The sequence below is a fragment of the Lampetra fluviatilis genome, chromosome 4 (genome assembly GCF_964198595.1).
Source record: "Lampetra fluviatilis chromosome 4, kcLamFluv1.1, whole genome shotgun sequence".
Classification (NCBI taxonomy): domain Eukaryota; kingdom Metazoa; phylum Chordata; class Hyperoartia; order Petromyzontiformes; family Petromyzontidae; genus Lampetra; species Lampetra fluviatilis.
In genome coordinates this window covers 4878264-4904754 of record NC_136278.1, presented here as the reverse complement: position 1 = coordinate 4904754, position 26491 = coordinate 4878264, and the positions used below count along the sequence as shown (strand labels likewise).

At 42.6% G+C, this 26491-nt stretch overlaps 1 protein-coding gene across 1 annotated transcript in view; it reads left to right on the top strand.

The window, feature by feature from the left end:
* The window catches only part of LOC144931506 (dedicator of cytokinesis protein 1-like), a 211717-nt gene that overhangs the window by 131755 nt on the left and 53471 nt on the right, over nt 1–26491 (top strand). Inside the window, exons 31-33 of the mRNA XM_078855434.1 lie at nt 8297–8397; nt 11163–11221; nt 25301–25449. Of these exons, the coding sequence (XP_078711560.1) occupies nt 8297–8397; nt 11163–11221; nt 25301–25449 (309 nt within the window). The remainder of the gene's footprint in view (nt 1–8296; nt 8398–11162; nt 11222–25300; nt 25450–26491) is intronic.

The following is a 26491-nucleotide window of genomic DNA, read 5'->3' as shown; positions in this document are numbered from 1 at the left end:
TATGTAGTTTATACTTTAGTTTTTTACGTGGTTGTTTAGTAACTGCAGCTACAAACTATTAACATTGCTTCCCTTTGTTAATGCTACCCCCATCCCCTCCCTTTGATGCTGCTAATCCGGCATAATGCACGGGCATAATATGACTTTGAAACCCCCCGCCCACCTCCTACGCATTTTCCATAAATATGCTAAATTCCTCTTGATATGCAAATTATTTTGTCAAGGCGCTCTTCTTCCCCCCTCTAACCCAGCTTAAATATACGTTCCAAGCTTGGTGGTGTTTCATTCTTCACCTGAGGACGGCTGCTTGTGTTGTGGCCGAAACGTCGTGAGAATGATTTTATTATGTTTTATTTTTATTATTTTATTACTTCCCTTCTACGTGACTTTACCGAAAGAACCAAGAAGAGGCCAAAGGCATTTACACTAAATCTTTAAACCATGGCTGACAGCAGAAGATGTTTGAACCCATAGTGGGATTTCCCTTCAACCCGCACTGACCTGCGTGGAGAAGTATGGTCAAACAACTTAAAAACGAATTAACGCTAAATTTCTGATTATACATATTTTGTAATATATGTGTAATCATTACACGTAAAATATATTCAAATACATGTCATCTATACCGATAATTTGTTATCTACGTTCCCTCACTTTCAATGCACTGTCAATTCCGATACCAGTTATTGCACTAAAGTGGTGAAATAGATTTTATCATAATACTCCTCTGGATATTTAATTCTGTTGCCTAAGCATGGAGTCTTAACAGAAGTCGATCTGATGTTGAAAATTGTGCAAACAATTGTAAAAAAAAAGCATGGCGAGGTGCATGCTGGGAATTACACTTATAAACTGTGGCTTCCGGTTTCTGAATGAAAATATTATGAGGTCGTTCTCATTACACACAGAACGCTTGCCACAAATGAACCACAATGCTTTGCTGATCTCGTAAAGGAGCATAAACCATCACGCAAACTCTGGTCATTCTCGCAGCGGCTTTTGGCTAGCCATCGAACAAACACGGTCACTGCATCGCGTGCTTTCACATGCACTTCTTCGGCCATTTGGAACGCTCTTTCTTCCCATCTTAGGAAGCCACTGGAGCTATGAACTTTGAAATCTAGATTGAAAACTCATTTCTTTAGAACTCCTCTTTGTGTTTAGTTTGTTATCCTTCCCCCACCCCTCAGATTAGCACGGTTGACTACATATGGTGTGATAGAAGTTCAACATACATACATACAAACAGAAAGAGAAATGTGGGCTAGAAAACACACACACACGTTTGATAAATACCATATTGAATAATCTTGATTTGAAGCTTTCGTGACTGCAGGAATCCATACTCTTTGGTTCTTTCGGAAAAGTCACGTAGGTAGATATAAAATAAAATAAATCACGACGTTTCGGGCGCAACACAAGCGTCCGTCATCAAGTGGGACAACCACAGCAGGAAACAACCACAGCAAGAAACAATTGTTTCGTGATTTATTTTATTTTATTTCAACCTACGTGACTTTACCGAAAGAACCAAAGAGTACCATATTGAATGTCAAGAAAAGTCAGCCCCCACTTGGGCAGGGCATGCCACTAAAATGCATGGCAGCAGGTTGTCGAGAATTACTATAGAGTGGCAGCCAGAGGAGAGGACAAACACGTGAGATGGATAAATGCATTTTATTCTTTCAGTATTATTTATAGAAAGTTTATTCGAATGTCACTGTTTTGTTCCTTTCTACATGCAATCGTAGTATGAACCAACATTTTAAAAGTAGTTTTATAATATGTGGACAAGTTGTATAATGTTCGTACACTCTAGAAGGCATCAGAAATGTATGCGAAATAAATTATTTTGGCTCCAAACATCCATGTAATAAGTCAAGTAGGCCTCGCAGTCATTCAACCCTTGAGGACAAAAGGGAAATTTAACAAAGAATGCAGAGTGGTAATTTTATGCACAGAAATGTTTGATCACATCTTCCCTTGAATATTTCTAGATTTGAAGCTTTCGTGACTGCAATGATTCATATTCTTAGGTTTTTTCGGTAAAGTCACGTAGGTAAAAAACATTAAAAAGTAAAATAAAATAAAAATCACGACGTTTCGGAGGCAACACAAGCTTCCGTCTTCAGGTGGTACCGTCACAGCCACGACAGCTGTATCAAGTAAATGAGAGATTGCAGGAGTTACCACTGCGTTTATATAATGGTTGGAGAAGGTGGTGGGGCAAGGGCCGCATACTTATTATTAATATGGTAAGGTGAGGTTTGAGACTAAGAATAGACTGCATAACAAAGGCTGAGCATTTGTTATGGAGAGGTGCGGTTTGTGACTCAACCTGTAACAGGGAGACCACCACTAGACATGGTAAAACTGTGATGGTTGTCTGTCAAATAAGATTGGCAAATAAGTGTAGTTAAATCTTTTTTGCATGGTTAATCACATCTTTCCAATGATTACTCAGTTTGTAACCGTCATCACGGTTGAAATTATGTCTGTGTTTGTATATTTGTATGGCTTCGTGTACAAACCTTTGATGGTAGCCAGGAGGTTTGCAGAGAACCTTGGTCTCGGAAAATACAATTTCATGAGAGTCCATCATTGCTATAACTCGGTGGGCTCTCATGAAATTGTATTTTCCGAGACCAAGGTTCTCTGCAAACCTCCTGGCTACCATCAAAGGTTTGTACACGAAGCCATACAAATATACAAACACAGACATAATTTCAACCGTGATGACGGTTACAAACTGAGTAATCATTGGAAAGATGTGATTAACCATGCAAAAAAGATTTAACTACACTTATTTGCCAATCTTATTTGACAGACAACCATCACAGTTTTACCATGTCTAGTGGTGGTCTCCCTGTTACAGGTTGAGTCACAAACCGCACCTCTCCATAACAAAGGCTCAGCCTTTGTTAGGCAGTCTATGCTTACTCTCAAGCCTCACCTTACCATATTAATAATAAGTATGCGGCCCTTGCCCCACCACCTTCTCCAACCATTATATAAACGGAGTGGTAGCTCCTGCAATCTCTCATTTACTTGATACAGCTGTCGTGGCTGTGACGGTACCACCTGAAGACGGAAGCTTGTGTTTCCTTGAATATTGAATGTCTTTTAAATGGCAGGGTTCATATAGCATATTTTTATATTTTAAAAAATATATTTTACTTCATTTGTTCAACTAGGTTTGAGCTCTTTGAGGTGACAATAGCGTGCAGTAAAGGAATCCTAGGAGTGATGAATATTAAAACAAGGACATGGGTGATTGGTGGCGCAGTGCTCAGCGCATTGCGCTATGAACCTAGCATCTTGTATTTGATAACTGGCCACGGCTAATATCAATGACGAGGGATACTTGAACCAATCCTATGAATTCTCCCTGCACCAATCCGCTATCACCAGGACAGCGAAGTGTGATGAGAGGTTTTATTCGAGAAACGACTTTATAATTCTGTTATTGTTAATGACATGTGTTAGGAGCCAAAGGCACTTGTTTAAATTGAGTCCCTCAACAAAACTCTTCTAATATAGACACGGACACTGAACCTCTGCACCTGCAGAAGTACAGTATGACATTCAATAAAACGTGTTTCTCTGATGCAAGCAGCGCACGGTCATATATTGCCTAGGCAACAAGCAGATGGCTTCAGTGGAGCTTTAGCCTCATGACCATGCATGTTCTTAAGATGAAGTCAGATATATTCGCTTGGGTTACTTCCTAAGCCACACAAGAACCGACGTTCCATCGACCAACATCATCATCTGCGTGCAAGCGGACTAAGGAATAGAAACAAAATACTTTCACGAAAGTAATTTTCATGCCCATGTCAGTCATCGTCATCATCTGCCATAATCTCTCTGCTTCTGCACGAAGGCCTTCCCTGACCGTCGCCCTCTCTCACGGTCCCACGGTGCCACAACGCCATCGAGCTCCTGCACACGAGCTGATTTTATCGCTCAATTTCAACGGTGTAATGGGCCTCTTTGGCGTGTCCTCCTCCTTTGGGTGCCACTCCGGAGCCAGTCACACACAGTGTTGTTGTTAATAATTGTGCTGCTCAACAGTCAAAAGCCTCAAGTCAGCTACACTCCGTGCAGCACTAAAGATTGATGACACTTTTCAGCAGTGTCAGACTGTGGGTATAAAGGGTCTCTGTCTGCCACGATAGAAATTGATGCAAGCACTTATAGCATCCATGCAGCACCAATGATTCGAGATCAGATGCATCTTGCTTACGCCCTTTCTAAAACTAATCTTCATTTACCATTAGCTTGCAGTTTTTTAAAAGTATTTTTTAAAAGAAATTTGCACAAATGTTCATGTTTCTTCCACATTACTTTCTATAATTAAAAAAAGTAGGACCGAATGCATTATGTGGGTCCGAAGTATGTATAGGTTTTATTAAAGACTCGCTCATGAGAAACAAAAATGCGGCACGCCGTTTGATGCAAACGTGTGCCTATACACACGTGGTGTATTTTAAATAACACTCGATAACACGGGCTGCTCTGCGTAGCATATTTTTAAAAAAATCATTCCAGGAAGAAGAAGAAATGTTTAAACGAATTTGTGGTCCCAGCTGTGTGCAATTTAGTCGAGACATGGCTCCGGTGTTCGACAATAAAGCGGGCGACAGAAAGTAGAATTGTAAGGGCAACTCATTTGTCATTAAACAGACCCCAGAGAGCCTTAAATAAGGAGCTATATTGATGGGATGGCTCTTGGCCCGTGGAATTTGGACAGCACCTCGGCTCTGAAGCGGTGTCTACCCTTTCCAGCAGACAGAACCGGAATAAGCGGGTGGTCCTCTTCTACTCCCAGTCGGGGCCAAGTGTGGATGAGCACACATCCCAAGCTGACATTTTTATTGAACACAAGCCGGAGCTCACTTGAAATGAGCTCTGCCTTGCTCGTGATGTGTTTGTTATTTGTATGTTTGTTTTGTTATGGGGGTATTTTTTTTATAGCGCTAAACTTTTTATTGTTAACAAAAAAAAATCTCACTCATCACCAAGTTATTTGAAGAGAGTTCAGATGATGCCTGCATACAGTTTGGATGGTTGCAATTACCCCCTCGTATTTGGTGTAAATAATGAGTCATAGACTTGAAATGTAAAATGCATCATTTTAATATAGCTCTTTTTTATTTTTGTGTATTTTATTTATGTGTGATACATGTGGACTTTTAACATTGTACTGCAACATATTTTAGGCAAATTTTAAATTATATTCAAATAAATAAAAGTATACTATCATAATAATTGTATAGCCCTTTTCAATACACTATTGGATGAAGGCCTTCCCAAGCCTTCCATTAATGTTGGTCCTTTGCATTTCACCACACTGCTCAGTGAAGGTTGGTGAAGTGGTTGGGGGAGCTGCATGCAGGACCAGTTGTAATATCATTCCATCATTATCTATAAGCACGAATTGAACTCAGGTGGCCTGGTTAAAATGCAGTGCACTAACCACTATGCTACCGCTCCACAGATATGCGGATAACTCATTCCATTCACATTGCTTTACAAATACCCCTCATTTGAACTGCTATGGCTCAGCATACAAAGGGCATTATTCAATAACTTAAAGCTTTCACCTGTCAGTCAGAAATGCTCCCAAATGAGAAAGCAGATATCCATCTTGAAAATTGATGTATCTTATAAAAAAAAAACTCTGAAAACCATAGTGACAGAGCTTACCGGCTATGGATTTTATATTGAGTTATATGTGTAAAACAGAACCATAACCATTAACATAAAAAGGTCTGGTAAATATTACCTGCAAAAAGTCAATATAATGTAATTGAATTAATGAATTACTTGACCATCGTGCATCAACAAATGCATTACACCTGATAAAGTCTCGTAATGGCTGCCTCCAGCAATATTTTTGCGCAAGCTCCACAGAGACGCAGCGGAGAGACATCCATTATGAAGATAAATGAGCCCGTGGATTCCGTCCGACATTCCAAATGAGACAATTCCAGAGGCCAAGGCGACAGCTAATCTACAGTCGATGCAACTTCCTGCAGGCCTTGGATCATTATTTACATGCAGACACTTCTACCTAGACACAGGGCCCCTTAGACACCGTAAAAAAACATATACAATAATAATAATATTACTTCCATTTTATACAGCATCATTTATGCTAATAGCATCCTATAATGCTCTACATGAATTGTATACCAGGACCAAATCCCATGTACAGCCACTATCAATCTAATGAAAACCCGACTACCAAGCAAAATCTAAAATGAATAAACAAATTAAGAAATGGGACAAAAACAAAGCTCACAAACAGCAAAAAAGTTATCGCAGCAAAGAAATTAGTCCATCATAAACGTTTATGTTCTATATGATGTACTATATGACTACAATACTGGTGTACTATGTATGCACACCCAGTATCTTGTAGCAGTTTCCTAATAAAATACCGTATTTTATTTCAGGGGTTAACAATTAAGTGATGGCACTCTGTCATTAAGCAATCAAATGTTATGCTGTGACCATGGATGCCACTGAGATAAAACATTAGCTGCCAATAAACCCACATGTAGTCTACTTACACAATTACATCACGTAAATGTGTTTTGCTCAGCATTGTAAAAATGGGGCACAAAGAAGGCACAGCTTTTTGAAAGGTGCTAGCCAAATATGCCTCTGATGCGCACAGTATTTTAAAATTAATAAACGTGGAAAATAAATAACGAGAGCTATAACCAGACTACGCATAACTTTTTCCATGTATACTCTTTGGTTCTTTCGGTAAAGTCATGTAGGTATGAAATAAAATAAATCACGACGTTTCGATCGCAACACAAGCGGTCGTCCTCAGGTGGAAAAAATATAATCCAGCAGTGGAACTGCAGTGGAACTGCTGGATTATATTTTTTCCAACCGCTTGTGTTGCGATTGAAACGTCGTGATTTATTTTAATTTTTACCTATGTGACTTTACCGAAAGAACCAAATAGTATGGATTCCTGCAGTCACGAAAGCTTCAAATCAAGATTTTTCCATATATATGTAGTGACATAGAATGGGTCACTAGGGTGCATAGCGCTGGTTACTGGTAGAGAGCAGAATTGTGGGTGTAGTAGCCTGGTCTACCAGCAGGGCAGGTGAAGTGTGCCACTGGGGCGCGGAGCGCTGGTTACTGGCAGAGAGGGGGGATCTGAGGACACAGCAGCCGTGACAGAGAGGACACGTGGGGCGAAGCCCAGAAGCTTCTGGTAAGTTCCAGAAGGGGGCGTGGCCGAGGGCGGAGCCAAGCCACGCTGGGGAGGATAAAAGCTAGGTCCAGACACTGTGTCGGGGCTCTCGTTTGGAATGGAACCCATCGTCTATGCAAGTCTTCGTCCCCGTCTTCACCTTCTCGGTGTTGCGGGTCAGGCAGTGTGCCGGCTGTCCTGACCCGTGTGTAGTTATCCCCTGTACTGTGGAAGTGTAGAATAAACGTGTGTGCCTCCGACTATTAGTGTATCTGAAGGGACCACTACATATAGAGTAAACTCTCGCGCCCTTCTTCAGTGGTTATTGCACGCAGCTCACCGAGCAGTTTTGGGGCAGGGCTGTGGATGGCCAGCGAAAAGGCATATTACGACGGTTAATGGATGACACCAAACCGATGAGCCGATTAGCACGGTTGGCTACGTACGGTGCGAAAGAACTTGCATATTTCCAGCTTGCACTTGCTGCTTTGTTTACCTCATCATAAATGTTTGAGAAAACAACTCCTAATGCTACCTTTATATATTGATGAGGATGTCCCATCCCCTCGGCTACAACACCATCACAATATAAAATAATGTTAAGTTTACACGTGTCCCATCTGCCTTTTTTGGCAACATGTGTCCCATGTGCACTGTATACGTGTAGTTAGTAAGCACTGGAATCCAATTCCAATTTGTTTCGAGGGCAGTTCAACGAAAAAAGATGCTGCATTCCAGCTGCACAGACTTCATAAATCATTCCATTCCAATTTTTCACCAACTGTATTTCAAATGTACACCTTTCACATTGACCTTGCTTTTATTACTTCTCCATCTTGAATCATCTGTGGCCTCCTATTTTTAATACGTTATATATATATATATCTCATGCAGAATTGCAAGAGCACCTCATTTAATATTTAGCCATAAGCCAGTAGATTAATAGAAGCCAAGCATGGTAAATTATGAAATATAAGCAAGATATTTCTTATAGTAATGACACGGTGGAATTGTACGAGAAATGAGACATGTTAAAAGCTTGTCATGAATGTAGATTTTTTTGTGTATTTGCAGCTCTGGAACAACTACTTTCATCTCGCAGTGGCCTTTCTCACCCAGGAGTCTCTGCAACTTGAAAATTTCTCCCATGGAAAGCGCCACAAGATCGTCAGCAAGTGGGTAGCAGCGCCAGAAAACAGTTGTTAACAAGTAAACCCGTAAAAACAAAGTTTTTCACTATAAATCCTTTAAATGTGTGGTGGTTAGAGTCCTCTCGTCCTCTGGCTTGAGATGGCTGCCACCTATGGGTCAGATGATTGTCTGCCACCATTAAGCAATTGGTAATTAAATATTTAATTTGTTTTCCCTAAACAGTGTAAAATTTTGGAAAAAAATTTTCACGAAAATTAATTGTCTCGCACAACGAGTCTGTGTGGAAAATGTCAGCTCGATTGGATCACGGGAAGTGGGTTAAAAAACGACCGAAAGATTTGCACGGTCGTAAGCAAGCAAGCACGCAAGCAAGCACGTAAGCAAGCGAACTTAATATAAAGGATTTAAAAATTCACAGAAGCAAGATGCGTAATTACATCCTGCAGGGCAAATCACAACAACCATTCAGTCCTACATAATGGCAATCATTTGCATGAAGGGGACAGGCTTGTAAAATATAACTAATGTCATGCAAATGATTTTGTATGAATGATGTACGATGTCATATTTACATTTATAAAAAGTAGACATTAAAATGTAATTCGTCTAACATTTTGCTTTCTGCCCTACCGATTTACAATTATGAGAGTTTTTTTCCTAACCTATAAAATCTAATAAATGTAGCTTCATCATAAATTTGTTTTGCCATATAAAGATAACGAATACCATGCATGCGAGTCATATGTACTAAATAATTTTGCCTTCACTTTTCCAATGCAATTTTTTTCATAATTTTTTGATATTTTTTATTTTAGACTTCATAAACCACACACTGTTTTATGAACTTGATGGTGTGTGTTCTGCTGCATTGTGCAGACACCTATGATGTCTAGGTTGGCCCATGTTAGTCTTTTAACTTCCCGACCCTGTGGACCTTGGCTGTGCCTGCCTCGGATATCCAATCTAGTTAAAGTCGTGCAGCGTAGCTTAAGAACCACAACAAACGATTCCTAGACATACAAAAAATAGATTCATCTTATATAGCTTTGTTCATGCAAATTGCATCTCAATCGCTGAGGAACCACAGAGGAACCACAGACAAGCTGGAAGGCTGCCCGGCGGTAACAACATTTGCTCTGGAGTTCACGATATATATTCAGATGTTTCTCACACAATTAGTGTTGATTATACATGTGGGAAGGAAGAGGTGGCACTCGGTGAAACCCCACGTGAGCGAGGGAGCAACCATCTATCCCACACAAAAGGGACAGATGATGTCAGTCCACACTTTGCTGTTGTGCATTCTGCTGCCGGGCTGGAGGTTACTGCACCCCATTGCCCACGGGAAGGGAGTCTCACAACATTTGATAATTTGTTCCGACCCACCAACCCTCACCTCCACAGTTGTGTATCACAGGCGTGCACCACCACTGCCCAGCATGCAGCTTTGCTATTATTGACTGCATTCTAGATATTGGAACACTGCCAGTCTTGGTAAGGTTAGGTTACAACAACAAAAACTTTTATTATACAACAGGTCTGTTGAGACTATAAAACTGGTAATGCCCCCCCCCATTTGCACACATTTTCATGAGTATATACATATACAGGTAGTCCCCGACTTACGATGGTCCGACTTACGATATTTCGATCTTACGATGGCGATATGACAAAATTGTAAAATATTTTACATTTCGCGCGGCAGGCAAACGCAGCAGCGTACGAGGTACGATACTGTTCGTTGGGACGCTGCCGGGATGTACTGTACGCATATAGTTTATACAGTACGGGACTGTAAATTGCTCTGTTTTGCTAAATTATCACCATTCTTTAAGACTCCTGGGTAGGCTAGGCCATTTTCGACTTACGATATTTTCGACTTACGATGGGGTCGTCGTAACGTATCTCCATCGTAAGTCGGGGACTACCTGTATACACCTGTGGCCAAATCACCTGGAATGCATCCGATCACAGAAGCTAAGCTGTTTTGAGCCTGGCTAGTGCTTGGATGAGTGACCGGTGGCCACAATGTGCAAGGGACGGGTGTAGTAGGTATTGAACATTTCTATGGTTCTTTTTTAATGAACTGCCCCTACATTCATCATCGACTCACACTGACCAGCGGAGTTAAATGTGGTCAAATATCTGACACGGCCTGCAAGCCATGGGGAGGACCTCATCCAGTAGAGGACTGAGAAACACAGGCTGTAGTGCTGTACATGTTTACATACACACGCATAGTATTTGTAATATAGACCACGCAGATACAAAACCATATAAGTTGATTTTCTAAATGTCTCTGCCTGCTCGTATTTCCTGGTTTCTTTTGTGAAAACATCACAGTGACAAGCGCAGCATCATGATTAAACAGTTTGTATGGGGCCTTTGAAACATTTATTCAATACCACATATAGACTTGATGACAGACCTTTCAACATCATTCATTACTGTCAAGAGTGTTTTGACTTTAACCACATTTGCAGGCCACTAATGAAAGGCTGGTGATTGATGCACAATTGTTCGAAAAGTAAAATAGAGTTTCTGATAAAACAACTGTCGATTCAAAAAAGGAATAACACGATAATTTGACTTATAAATGCAGCCTATCTGCATGGTACATTTTACAAGAATCTTAATTAAATTGAACAAAGTACTTGAATATGAGAAGTCAAAGTTAATTGTAAAAGAGCTGTATGTCGTCATGGGCTGACAAATGCTAACGATTAAATGCCATCTGTGATTGTGGAAGCTTTAAATGTGTGATGTGGCACATTTCCCCTCTTTGCAGGTATGGAGATATGAGACGGCAAATTGGATTTGAAATTCGTGACAAGTGGTACAACTTAGGTAAGCACATAATTGTTTGTTTTGGGTTAGGTCGCGTAAAGATGTGTCGGAAACCTTGAATCAAATGTGTTAAGTTTACTGCTGCAACACACTGCTGTGTTGGAAATGAATCTCATGAAATTGGTGTGACGTTTGGATGGAGATGACATCCAGCATCCTCAGGTTGTTAAGAGGATCTCAGATCTCGAGTGAGAGTGCCTTATGGATCGGAGTCCTTAAGCAGATGCCTTGACGTCATCGACACAGTCATGTACGTGGTATAATTTAATTAATTTAAGTAGTTTATTCGTAGTTGACTGGTTGTGACTGGCAGGCTAAGTTAATGTAATAAGGTGAATCTATTTAGCAGCGAGCCAAAATCGGCTTTCCTTAATTATGCTACAGTATTTGTGTATTCGTAATGAAGATGGATGTTTTGGTACGTGCCAGTGTACGGCTAAAATTCGGCAAAATACATTTGCCATTGTTGCTGCATTGCTCTCCATCTTACATCAGGCGGCAACGGCATTGGGCGATGCATGCAGAGGAGCAGATTGCACAGATAGACAGATGGCCTTATGAGGCAATGAATGCTGATGAGTTGACCATTTTTTATGTTGAGATCGCTGTTACCTGGTTGCTTTTCATTGATGTATCCAGGGAACGGTATTGGTTGAAAAAATGTGTTTAGTTACGTCCATGCACTATGCAATGAGTTTATAATTTTACACATATATGTCGGTGGTAGAGTAATACATTGCATTATATTCACATTAGAATCTCCCCATGCTGGTTTTCCCAATGTTATGGGTGTTTAAATGTGCTTTTGCGGAATTAAATACAATTATTACTTTTCTCAGTTGATTGTGACACAAAGCAAAAACGCATCATAAAAAGAATATCGCTTAAAAATGTGTTTTCTTCGTAAATTCTGAAATACATTAATATATGTAAAAACGTCACTTATAACAGTAACAATATTTTAACATCATGCATTTTGGATTTTCAAAACAACATTGTTGGTAAAATGCATAAAATAATAATTCTAAGACTTAAGAGACCATAATGACAATGGTGTTTCAGCAAAGGCAATCTGATGAGAGCAAAAAAAAATATCTTTGACGATCCACTGCTTGATGTTGTTTGACCATACTTCACCATGCTGGTCAACAGAGGTGTGGACTCGAGTCATGTGACTTGGACTCGAGTCAGACTCGAGTCATGAATTTGATGACTTGCGACTCGACTTGGACTTGCATAACAATGACTTTGTCCCACCTATGAGATGTGGACTCGAGTCATGTGACTTGGACTCGAGTCAGACTCGAGTCATGAATTTGATGACTTGCGACTCGACTTGGACTTGCATAACAATGACTTTGTCCCACCTCTGCTGGTCAATGTGGATTAGTGAGGGGGCGGGGGCGGGGAGGCAAGACCTGTTTGCAAATCACTTGTCATTGACATTAGCTCTGGCCACAAATAAAACCCAAGTCATCATTTACACCCCAAATGCTCAAACAAGCGTGTTAACATTGTAACAGCTTTCTTAAAACAAACTCAAGAAAAAAAACACCTCCACATCATTTAACATATCACGAACTGGATCGAAAACTGTTTTAATCTGAGAATGTTGCCAAAATACAAACCAGTAATAGCTGGTATCGCTCCATGTAGGAGATTGACAGTTGGTTATAACCCTGGCTCCTTTAACTTTCCCCGCTGCAGCTATCCTCCTTAACCCCCAGTCAGAAGGTAAACCACAACCGTATCTCCAGTTCTCAGATTCCAAAACCCCAATGTGAAACAGCAATTCTGCCGCAGGAATGAAGCGAGGAAACAGAGTGTACCGTACCGACATCTTCCCCACCTTTGGCACTCATGTGTGCTGGATTGGTCTATACTGCATATATATGCATATAAAAATCAAGAACATACCAGACCAGAGCAGTGTACCTGGATAAGGGTCTGACATAGCTCATGCAAAAAAAAAACACAGGTCCACATTCTGTCCTGTTAAATTACATATCTGCAGCATTGCTCATAAGCTGCAATGCTCTATAAATTAATTTGAATTCATTCCATCCAACCTTCTTTGCCTATCATCAGGACCCCAGACCTACAGTCCAATGATAGAGACAAGGCCTTGGCACGGCTGGATTTTGCCCAACCATTAACACTGACTAGCAATCGGGCTTTCTGCCAAACCTTCTGCCTCATTCGATCCTGTGCGCGTTCAATGGCCCATTGCACATCTTTTTTCCACATGAGTTGCAAACTCTGCCATATAACTTGCGTTCCCCCCCCCCTACTATTATACACGGCTAGCTGATGTTGACTGCGGGGTGCCTCTGCACACTACACTCGTTTTAGTATCGTTTACCAGCATCCCCTTATACGGTTAACACCACTGTCAAAATAAATAAATATATATGCGGTCTCATCACAACAAAAAAACATCCCAGGCAGCATGTGCACACATTGTCCTTACATCAGACCAACTGACAAGCTCAGATCTAGTTGTGCAAGATTGGAGTGTTTGCCTGCTGTCACCCTCGACTGCCCGTGATATATAACAGCTTCAAGTGCATGGGGTGGTCACGGATTATGCACGTGACTGGTGATGAGGTAGGTGATGCCGTTGCAGGCTTTGTCGACTTGAATTGCTGAAATTCACAGGCAAAACGACGCAATGTATATATGGTCATCGTAATCCTGTTTATTTATAACAAGGGAGTAGTGCCGCCCATGCAAAACGCGTGGGTGACGTTAACCTCAAGAAGGCGTTCGAACACAGAACAACATTTTTTTGTGAGATTGCTTTCTGGTTAAAGTTTACACGGCGCCGCAACGCGCTTCTCCTATATATTAAGGGTGAAGAAATGCGACGGTTATTTGATTAAAATCTCGTCTTGCACTGATGATGCAATGCATCGACTCAGATACATTGTTGTATGCGATTAGTTCACGTGACCCCGGCAGCCAAACGAGACACTACAGTGAAAAATATATAGAATTTCGATCCCTAATGTTTGCCAACCACATATTTTCGATGAAGATAGATTGGTGTTTCATCGTCTTGCCTCCATCATCATCGTCATCATCACCATCCTAGAATCTCGCCCAGATCCAGAAGAACGCTGGAGAACCGCATTGAACAACACAGATGCAAGAGAACGTTTCAAACTCAAACATCACACCTCCTGGTTTTAACATTCCTTGAAGAGACGGGTGCAATCATCAACCGCATCAGAACATTAACAGGCTAATGTGCACATCTCTTGCATAAATGTAAACTTAGAGGCAAGCCAGGGTAGTGTGATTGTGGCCATACAACGCAGATTATAGAGGAGACAGCACTATTGCAATGTAGGAATAGCAAAACTATTTGCCTCTCGTGGCTAGCAGATTGGCAGATCTCGACATTTGCCATACGCGATGAATAGAATAGAATAGAATCGCCATCATTAGCAGTCACCATTGTCTATCTACTGCTGGATGAAAGCCACCGCACGCCATCGCCATCCATCATGGTCCAGCGCTGCTACGATTCACCTCGCTCCTATACATGACTTGATCTCATCGCTCCAACTTCATGACGGGCATCTATCTTGAACAGTCTTACTTATGGCTACCATTCCGTCACCAATCTTTTCTATGGGAGGTATCTTACTAACATGCAAACTATTTCTTGCAAACAAGTCTATTAAATGTGTATGCATAGAAGGAGATTATTAAGATCTACGCTGTGAATGCCTCTTGTTAAAATTTCGGTTCCCACTTGAAACTCGTTATTTTGTGATGGAAATCAAATCAGCCATAAATAGTTGCAATCTTTTCAGTTGGCCAACTTTAAAGCACGCAGACAATGTTCTTCAATTAAAGGAATAAAGTGCAAGATGATAATTTTCAAGCTACACGGTGAGAGGATGGAATCACATCGCTCGCATTTTGCGCTTGCGGAGTTCGTGAGCATGCTTTGGCTCGGCATGCAAGTAACGGCTACAATCTCCAGATGGCTTTCCAAAACACATCATGGCTTCCCATTATCCCAGGAACAAAATTTACTTTGGAGCTGAAAACTACAGCCCAGAGGTTAATGGTCTGTGCAGTTTACTTTAAAGTGTTGCACAACTAATCACGTTTGTCCACAGAGTGCCTGGTCTTATTCACAATTACCGCAGTAATTGCAAACAAACATGAATGCAAAAAAGACGGCAGCCCAGGTACCATCATTTTAAGAAATATCTAGACAAGAATGTAGCTATTTTTATCACGGTTGCTGAGCCTAGGCCCAAAATACCACACTGTCAGACACAAACAGCACTGACGAAAAAAAACAAAAGGTTTTACCTTTTCTGGCAAGAATACAGGATGCGAGAATAGGTTTTCCCCTTTTTTCTGGCGACAAAGCAGGTGTTAAGATGTTAAAACACCAAACTGAAACCTTATTACAAGGAATCATGTCTGCATTAACCACAATACTTGTGGTCAGAATGCAAACAAAAAACGTACTCTGAAAATATATGCATCGTCCTTGAAACTGATTGGTCCACACCAGAGACAGCTTTCTTTTGAGCCTAGTCTCAAAACGGTACTGGCAAAGGAGGTCCCATGAAATACAGGATGTGTTAAGTTGTTCAAACAGCAAACCGATACCTATCACAAGGCATCAGGTCTGCCTTAACCACACATGCTGGTCGTAAAACATGCAAATAAACATGCTTTGATAATGTATGCATTGTCCTTGAAACTGATTGGCCAACACTAGAGACAGCCTCATTTATGGCCTTGCCTCACCAGTATTAGACCAAAGAACGCCAAAAGGCCAACAGCACAAGGCACGAAAACGTGGGTCGAGCACTATCGATGGTATAAATAGCTATGACCTAATAGGTTTTTATATTATTGGACAGATTATCAGAACCTGAGAAAACAGACGATTTGGGGAGATTTCCAAAGTTGAGCGGCGTGAGGGACGAAGTTGGAAAGAGAAGTGTCTTCAACTGCAAGTGTGCTAGTTGAACAAAGTATGGATCGTTGAAATGATTATCTGACATCAGCCCACAATTGAGTGATTCATGAGCAATGAACAGTTCACTCCAATGTGGCAAAGCATTTGCATGCATTGTGCATGGAGAAACATATTGTCAATGCACGTGTTTATTTATTATAAGAAATAGACAAGATTAACCCCTTTTTATTGAAGACAAAAGTAATTCAGGTAAATTCATCATTTAGTGTCTTATACACCTTTGAATTTCTGTAGAAAATGTTGTACATTTTCATTTAGACTGCACTTAAAATACGCATTGTAAATAAACAACATGCGCTGAAGGGAGCTTTATTCAGGAGCTGTAATTTGTTTACATTTGATAATTAATCTATCATTTGAAGAAACAGCAAGGTCTATATATTTTTTGCGTTTGATATTTAAAGCATAGAGACGTGAGCACGCAGCTGCACACAAGTAAGTACCTTGAGTTATTCATCTGATTGACCTACATTCAATCTCACTTTAGTGTAAGACTGCAACAAGTTCCATCTTGGCGATTACCCCGCACAGCAAAGGTCGCAACCGGGTACCCGATACCCGTACCCCACCCGATACCCGGCTACCCGTACCCGGCCGGGTACGGGTACCCGTTTGCAACCCTGGTGCGGCCGGGTACGGGTACGGGTAGGCCGTGAGTCACTGGTGTGTAACCGTTTGTCACTCATTTCCCAACGTCTTGTCTCTTCTCACAAATCAAGTTCCTAGAATCAACCCACCCGCGCCTGCAACATGGCTTCATCCCAGAGGTCGCAATCAGGTACCCGATACCCGTACCCTACCCGTACCCGGCCGGGTACGGGTAGGGTACGGGTACGGCCGGGTACGGTACGGGTACCCGTTTGCGAGCCTGGTGCGGCCGGGTGCGGGTAAGGAATCAAAGCCAGTTTGCGACCTCTGCCGCACAGATACCAAGCGCCTCCCACAAGCCATGTTATATGTTTTTGGCAATTCGTTTTAAAAATAGGTTTTCAGAACTGTTAATTTACGTTTTTTTTCCATGAGTCACGATTATTAATATGGGAAAAACATTGCCAGTACCAATTTATAATATAATTTGTTTCTTTGCATCTTCGCTTTATTACTATGTGTCTGTCCACTCAACGGTTTCCTACTCTTATTGTTTGTATTACATGTTAACGCCCTTTCGTCATCAAATCAGAACACGACGAGAAAGAAAAACAATATTTACTGAATAGTAGAGCAGACTGGAAAAAAGCACAAGTTTAAAATAGCTTGCAAACATTTACAAAAACACTCAGGCTTTGTGCATTATGCAATAAGACATCGCCGGTTCTGGAAGAAGTGCATTATGGTTCGTTTTCAAAATAAATATGGGTAAATGAAACCGACTGACAGCCATCCTTTGTCAGTTAACTGTTGCATGAAAGCTTTCACTGGTAGGAACCTCCTGGTTACACCAGCCCACAGCGGATTATTGTGTCCGTCCGTCGTGCATCCAAAAATGGGAGGGGTGGGGCTGGGTGGAGAGGGGAGGGTGGGGAGGGTGGGGAGGGGCTGGGTGGGGAGGGTGGGTCTGGGTGGGGGGGTGGAGCTGGGTGGGGAGGGGCTGGTCACCCCGTGGTGCCCTTATAAAACTCAACGTTTAACCTACTCACGCCGGCTTGTGCCCGCCCTCACAGCCGGCCATATTTGCGGAATACACCACGCCGCCGTTGACCCTGGCCATTGACCGAGCAACCCAACGTTCCTACCAGCTCCCTCCGCAGGAATGTGTTTTTACACTGTGTAGGTCATGGAGGTTGTTTGACCATACTTCACCGCACTGGTCAGTACTGCTTTGGTAAAGTCCAGGACAAGTTTGGATATCACTCGCAACTGATGTTTTTTGTGGGAACAAAGCAAACCGATGTTGCCGGGTTCATAATGCAATGCGCGAACCACTGCCCCACCGTTCCCCCTTTTACTCATGGGTATAGCATTCAGCACAGCTATACACAGCGGTAGAGCAAATTTGGTCTGGTAAATCATTTAAACAGGGAAGAGAAAAGTGTTTTTGTTTACTGTCAGACAGAATTGTAGCAATGTCACAACCAAAGGATTCGTATAGAAGAGTCTGTTCGAAATGAGCAACAACAAATACGGTTTCTTTTTAATCATTTATGGCTACACTTGTAATCCCAACAAAAAAACAGTATCATAATAAAAACAATTATAAACCAAACTATCCAATAATGCGTACTGTTATAAAAAATGCATTTGATTTTCTCATTTGACAGATGCATGCAACTACTCGCCTGAAAGGATGTTACAAATTAGCAAATTAAAAAAAAACATTAATGAGCCTATGCGTTATTTGACTAGCACTCCACTCCTGGCAATTTTGGAAGTGTCTTCTCTTGGATAGGGTTTAAAAACGTGTTCTTTCAATGCTAATACTTTTTTTTTGCTTTTCGCATCGCTATGAGCAGAACAGCTGGCCTGCGAGCTAATGGGTTTGTAATAACCTTAGCTCAGGAGCAATGCCAAAAGCCACGAGGCAGTATTGCCTCCATCCAATCCAGCACAACACTGTCCACCTCTCGCATTGGGTGGAGCGGTGGCGCACTGGTTAGCGCACTGCGCTGTGAACTTGGAGGCCCGAGTTTCACTCCCGGTCAAGGCTAACATTAGGCTACCACTCCGCTGTTGTAGATTTGCAATTGTTTGTCTGCGTGCCATTACGTGTTCGCTCTGTATGTGTGTTGTTGTCTCACACCCTGGACACCCTTGAAAATGAGATCTTTCATCTCAAGGGATTATCCAGGTCATGCGTATTTTTCAATGACTTAAATTATTGGCACGTGATATCAGTCCTGCCCTCCGCCCCCTTCAGTAACTCGCACTGACCAGCGTGGTGAAGAATGCTCGAGCAACTCCCATCACTGCAATGACATTGGATGGATTTTATTGATGAAGTGATTGAGGATGCTGCAAATTTAGTTTTAACCTTGCGTGTGGTCTCTGAGTAGGTTCCTTAAAATATGCACGAGAATACATGTTAAACAGTTGCTTATGTAAGACGAAACCTTTGACATTTTAATGAAAAGCAACGTATCAATGTGTCTGAAGAGGAACTGTATTAATTTTGGTATATTGCCAGCTATGAAATGGACCACTGGAAAAGAGGATGGGTACAAACGTTCAAAAGTATGCAAATATGCATGGGGAGATGCTTGCTTGGGATTACACTGTGAGACAAAAAGATGAACACGTGGATTGTATAACATATGCACAGATTTTGGACTGTAAAGTACAGTTCAGTGGGCTTGAGTTGTATACGTAAATCGAAGAGACGATGGCCAGTGGACGACAATAACCGCTGAGTGGCAGCGTGATGAGGGAAGCCAGCCAAGAGGGCGTCCACCCTGGAGATGGAGCGTAAGAGATTGGCTCGTCAGCTTGTGCTACGTGGATTGCGCCTTCGCGGGACGGTGAAGAATGGCCATGACTCGGGGGGGACTTTCATCCAGCAGCAGATTCAATATGACCGATGAAAATGACGCTTTATGGGGGATGCAACAACAAGCAAACGATGCATATGCGGTGTAAGATGACATTGTTGAAATATATCTCAAGGAAGAGGTGTGTATGCATTTCAGTTTGGAAACAGGCTTTTCATGGGATTATGTAACACTGCACAAGTTCATCATCGTCAGCCATAATCAATCCACTGCTGGATGAAGGCCTAGCTAAGTCGCGGCCCGTGTCTCGTGATCCAGCAATACTCTTAGTTCTTTCGGTAAAGTCACGTAGGTAAAAATTAATAAAAAATAAAACAATAAAAATCACGACGTTTCGGAGGCAACACAAGCTTCCGTCTTCAGGTGAAACCGTCACAGCAAAATATCTGTACCTTATATAGTGGTTAAGGGGGGGGGGAGGAGCCAGGACTACTATATAAGGTACAGATATTTTGCTGTGACGGTTTCACCTGGAACGTCGTGATTTTTATTGTTTTATTTTTATTAAATTTTACCTACGTGACTTTACCGAAAGAACTAAGAGTATGAATCCTTGCAGTCACGAAAGCTTCAAATCTAGAATTGATCCAGCAATGTCATGATCCACCCAGCACCTGCACACGTGCTGATTTCATCGCTTCATCTCCTCGGTGGATGTCCTTTCTGACGTGTTCCATTCCTCAGCTGCCACTCTGTCATTTATTCTGGACCAACGGCCAATCATCGCACGTCCTGCCAAAGTCCACTTACTTTCTTTAACAGTTTGACTAACTTAGTTAACTAGCGTACGTTCTCTAATCCGTGCGTTTCTCTTTCACCGTGTAATTCCGAGCGTGCAAATCTCCATGCTTCTTTGGGCACTTGTTTTGTATTTTATCCACATTGCATTTAAAGAAGTTGCATTTTACGTTTCAATGGCTACGTAACATTATGCTAACCATGCGTGCTGAAGTATTCATGCACGTTGCACGAGCCATATGGTATAGTTTTCTTTTCTGTAAAAGTTTTTTTACACTGATGATTTCCTAACTCCGTAGAGTTTGTTCGTAGCATCTCGGGTAATTAGTCTCAGGCACTGCAGTATTTTATGTCAGGATGTATAATGAACTTTTTCACACATTTTTTTAAATATATAACCACTATATCTCATTATAAAACGAATATTTTGTTTACATAAACCGCTACAGTTTTCGTACTGACAAAGAATATTTTACAAATTTGAGTAACTTCAAAACAACCGACAATTGTGGGAATTGTCAAAGGTGAATTCAGTTCGTGTGCAGGTGCTGGGCGATTGTGACATCACAGCAATGTGATGAATGGAGGCGGTTTGGGGCAGCCTTCATCCAGCAGTGGATGATACAGTGGCTGATGAAGAGAATTACATTTCATCTCGAAAAAAAAACACCCGGACGAAGTTAGCCATGCAATTATCTCTCGTGCCACAATTAGAAATAAATTGTGAAATTCACTGATCAGAAAAAGACAAAGGAAAATCCAATGAACATGAATTATGCAAATACTTGCATCCATGTCTGCTCGCACTGTATGATAATGGGTGCTGAGCTCGATGATGATGATGAAGCTTTTGATGAAAATAAGAATTGACACGGCTACATTTCTCAGAACATTAACTGTAGGTCCTAGAGTTGGCAAGCTAAGGCACAGGAGTTATATCTGTGGCATTGACTTATTTACCCAGCCTCCGAGTTGTATTTGTGAAAACATCGTTAACCTTGCATCCCTTAATTATGCAAATGTCCCTCACCTTACATTAATATTTATAAAATCACTGCTGGCAAGCCTGGGCACAGACACCGTGTGAACCCAGCAATGAATACAAATAGATATGAAAACCTTTGTTGGGGAGCGGTAACGTAGTGGTTAGTACGATTCCCGCTCGCGGCCAACACCAGTGACGATTATCTGAACCGGTCCTGGGCCTCCCCTAGGTCGACTCGGCCTCAAATGAGCACCTGGTGCGGTGAGTAAACATTGTCACTGGGGAGACAAAGGCGGCTGGGCATGGTGCTGGCCACTCTCTCGTGTGCCGTGCCGGCCTTCATAGGTGCTCGCTAACGGCACTTGCCCCAACATTGTGTTGCAGGCTATACTGGGGGATCTTTGTCGCTGTTTGAAATGCCTCAAAGTGGAAGGAGGGTGGGGGATTCTTGGTGGGGTTTTGGGGGTGGAGTGGGTGAATGGGGCCCGGGGGGGGGTCGGGCAGGGGCTATTGAGGGGGGGTGGGTAGGACAGGGGGGTACACCGTAGCACACATTAATCCCTCAATGCATTTGCATACTTATTCCCATTGGATTTGCACACTTATTACTGCAGCAGTGCCAAGCATGCGACCTGCATTCAAAAATTATTTCCTTGTTAACTCCAAAGCCTTACCCTTAATACTAATAACACTGGAATCGCTAATTACCGTTGTAAGTTATGGATTAAATTGGCTGGCTTAATAATGGAACATTGGATCCGCATGCTGGCACACTCACTTGGCAGCATTGCAATCGCAGTCCTCATCCCTTGACTTTGTTTTCCTTCCCACCCACATCTGGTTGAGTCAGATGGCAATTTAACACATCCATGCTCAGACAGGGCAGAGGCACCTAAATCAATCGTGTAAACACCAGCCCCAGCGCACGTGCAAAACCACCACACTCTTTATATTAGTTGACGGACAAATGGTAATGAATACGCCCTGCGCGTTTTTGCATTGCAAATGTATTCGCTGGGTTTGCCTAAAGTGTGCCGTTTTCGGCTGCGTTTTGTTTTGCTTTCTAAGTAGTCAGCAATTTTCAAGCTTTGTGTTTCTTTAACACTACAAATGTGTCTTCCAAGAATTGCAGTGCAGTACAATGTCACATCTCCGACTATTACATATCCGCCCTGACCAATTAACCCCCTACACATGCACTGCAGTATTAGTGCATGGTTGTAATTGTCATTTTATAAATACATAATAATAATGCAATTTATAACGCGCACAACTCAAAGGCGCGGAGCCAATCTCAGAGTCGCTCGAAAGCACGTGGTTGTAGAGGTGAGTTTTTAAGTGTCTCTTGAAGGAGGCGATTGAGGTGATGCTGCGAATGTGCAGAGGGATGGGGTTCCAGACTGTTGGGGCTGCCACCGAGAAGCGGCGCATAGACGTGACCATCCTGGATCTCGGTATCAAGAGGAGGTCGTGAGTCGCGCTGCGCAGGTATCTGCCGTGTGCTGAGTTGCAAGTCGTCAATAGTGAAGAGAGGTACGGCGGGCAGGCAAATGTGAAGGCATCGTGGCAGAGGCAGGCGATCTTGTATATGACCCTGCTGGCGATGGGTAGCCAGTTGAGGGCACGGAGACAGGCAAGTGAGTCGAGACGGGGATGAGTGTGGCCAATGACGATGCGTGCTAGGTTGTTTTGTAGTCTTTGAAGTTTTTTTAGGTTGCCGGTGGAGGTCTGGACTAGGACGTAGTTGCAATAGTCAAGGCAAGTCCGCAATCAGTTGGATAATCAACATATTGTAATGTATAACTATATTTGCGTTTAGTTTAGATACATTTGATATATATGATAAATACAGATTTTTTTTTCCACCTGTTTTTTTTAAAGGACTGCTTATATAATTGTGGCGGTGACCAAACTACTCTAAATGCACCCAATCTTGTCATATTTCAGAAGCTAAGCTTGTTTGAGCCTGGCGTTTGGATGATTGACCACCACGCACAAACAGGGTGTCATATGATGGCTGTGGCATTGTGCTATTATGTGGACAGCAGACAGCGGGGCAGACAAATCTATTGTTGAACTTTACTTCTATACTCCTGCATCTCGATGTCCCACCTTCACCAACCTAGCATGGTGAAGTATGGTGAAATAACTCGACGACCCGCATGGTGTGGGCCGCTCTCATCCAGCAGCGGATTGACAAAATGGCTATATGTACATAATAATAATCATAATAATAATAATCATAATAATAATAATCATAATAATCATAATAATAATCATAATAATAATCATAATAATAATAACACAAATGTCATGAATGCTCATCATTCGACCAATAAGTGATTGACGGCTTAAACAAGATAGGGAGGTCTGCTTACAATCCTAGTGGGAGCAAATGTATCCTGAGGGTGCAACTGTTGTCTGCCACAAAGTGGTACCCATTTGAATAACCGTGGGGGGGGGGGGGGGGACAGAGGGTTGAGCTCAACCCAAGGAGGCGTTAAACTCTCAAGCTTCGAATTGCGAGCCACAAAATATGTGCACTGCACACAACCCCAGGCAATTCAATATGATTGCAGTGTTAATGATTTTAACGGCGCAAATAAAAACAGATCTCTAGATATGTTGCCGAATATGCATAAAGTGACCACATCTACTCACGTGTCAGGTAAATGAAATTCAAATGAGACACAGATGCATTCACCGTTTGTTTAACATTGGAACCCGCCTCGAGTAGAAAAGCACCTTTAGTCTATATTGTATGCAGTGGCATGCTGCCCCTAATCACTCAGCTGCAAATTCCTACCAGTAGCAGTGAGTGCACTTTTCTGCGCCACATGTCCTTGTTAGTAACTGTTAATTTAACGTCTGTGCAACTCACGTCGGCTGCACCCTCCCTTCCAATCCCCAAGCGATCGCGCCTGCTTGCCCATTGGCAGCATCTGCAAAAACAGCCATCATTCACGCGGCAGGGAAATTGTGAGCAACGTCAAATCGGTCAGAAAATGAAAACGCTCGCTCGCAACTCCCCCCCCCCCCCACGTAGCATTCACGGCCCGCAATATTGGTGCCATCATCTGTGGGCTGGGTGGTTCTATAATCTCATGCAGGGAGAGCGGGGTAATGTCGGCAGTCCTTCATTTCAGCTCGGGTTTGCACCCTGGCAACATCAACAACTGAAAAAATGAATGCCGATTGCTCGGCGAGAGTTCTCATGCACGGCAAGATTGCCAATCTCAGCACATTAATTGACAGCGCCCAGCAAAAGGGGTCTTCAATCACACTCAAGTTGAGGGAGAAAATTGGTCAGCAGTGGGCTCAGAGGGTTATCCCCTTGTGCAGACCGAGGAACAGTTTGACAGGGTCGAAACAAAAGCAACTGCACTCTGGGTCACATCTGTCTGACAGCAACTCTCAGCGATAAAATGGCTGTGGCTTTAATGCACATTTGGCTCAACACTTAAGCCCACAACAATTTCCAGTCACGCAAAAAAAAAACGGGTTATAAACATTAGTTGTATAATGGCAAGAAGCGTGGACATATTTTCGTTGAGTGCGAGGCTTTCAGTTATCTATTGTAAGACAGCGCCAAAATGTTTTTATTTTCAAATAACGATAAGTGCAAACGTCGTGCAAAGATTGTAAATTGCTTTCACGTGGTTTTTAGCGACACTGGCACGGTGGCAGCAAACGTGCGATGTCTGGAGTTACCATGCGCACTCAAATACTATGCGTAGTTATGAACATAAACAGCCATCGTGAGAAAATTCCATGCTTTACGTGCGTGCTCTTGCAGGCCAATAATAACATTGGGCTTTTCAGGATTTTACAAACATCGTTGATCCTTTTATGCTTTGCAGGCCAGCACAAGATTCGCTTCATCCCTGGGATGATTGGGCCCATTTTGGAGATGACATTGGTTCCTGAAATGGAGCTACGCAAGGCCACCATCCCCATTTTCTTTGACATGATGCAGTGTGAATACCACTACACCCGTGAATTCAAGAAGGTAAGCCATTATTCCTCCACCGTGGGCTACTCCCACACAACCGGCCCTCACCCCGGCCCACTCCGCTTCACGGTCTCGCAGTCTGTACCTTTGTTGAGTTGCTCGTGGCATCTGATACCTTTGCTTGTTGAGCCAGAACAAGAGAGAACCTGGGTTAGAGTCCAGAGTCAGATGAGCTCTGGTCAGGTTTAGGTCAAAGGTAAATGTGCTCCCCTGCAACTGCTTGCTCATGCCACTGCTGCTGTAAGAGCCTCTGCTCGAGGGAGTTCTAGAGAACCGCTCTAGCGTACTATTACTTGTCCCAGTGACTTACCAGCTTCCTAATGGTGACAGCAGAGAGGTGATTTGGTTGTCCGTAAAGCCACCAACGGCACGACTGCTTTCACAGTCTTGTTAATGTGAAACCATCTTCCCCAGCACAACATCTTTCACAGGGTCTTCGAGGATGGAAGTTGAAAGGAGCTAGGTCTGGGCTGGGTAATAAAATAAACTGTTGCCGCATGCAGCCCCATTGACTGCTGAAATTGGCCGTAATTCCGACTTGCCTGTCATCTGTAACCTCTCGACACGAGTGATGTTGGCTGGAGTTGAAGTCATCAACTCACCTACCACTGCTATAGTCATCACACATACACATACAAAGACAGATTGTTGGGGAAAGTGCTGTTAGTGAGCACCTATGAAGGCCAGAACGGCACACGAGGGGGTGGGTGGCCAGCACCACGCCCGGCCGCCTTTGTCTCCCTAATGGCGACGTTTTTACACACCGCACCAGGTACTTATTTGAGGCTGAGTCGACCTAGGGGAGACCCAGGACCGGTTCAGATAATCGTCAACTTATGTTGGCCATGAGCAGGAATCGAACTCGGGTGGCCAGGTTCATAGTGCAGCGCGCTAACCGCTACGCTGCCGCAACCCACACACATGCACGCACGTTCATGTCCTGATTTCTGCCATTCCACCCGTTCGCAAATGGTGCGACAATCCATGCAGTTGTCACCAAGATAACAAAGAAATACATTGTAGGCGCTTAAATTTCCGC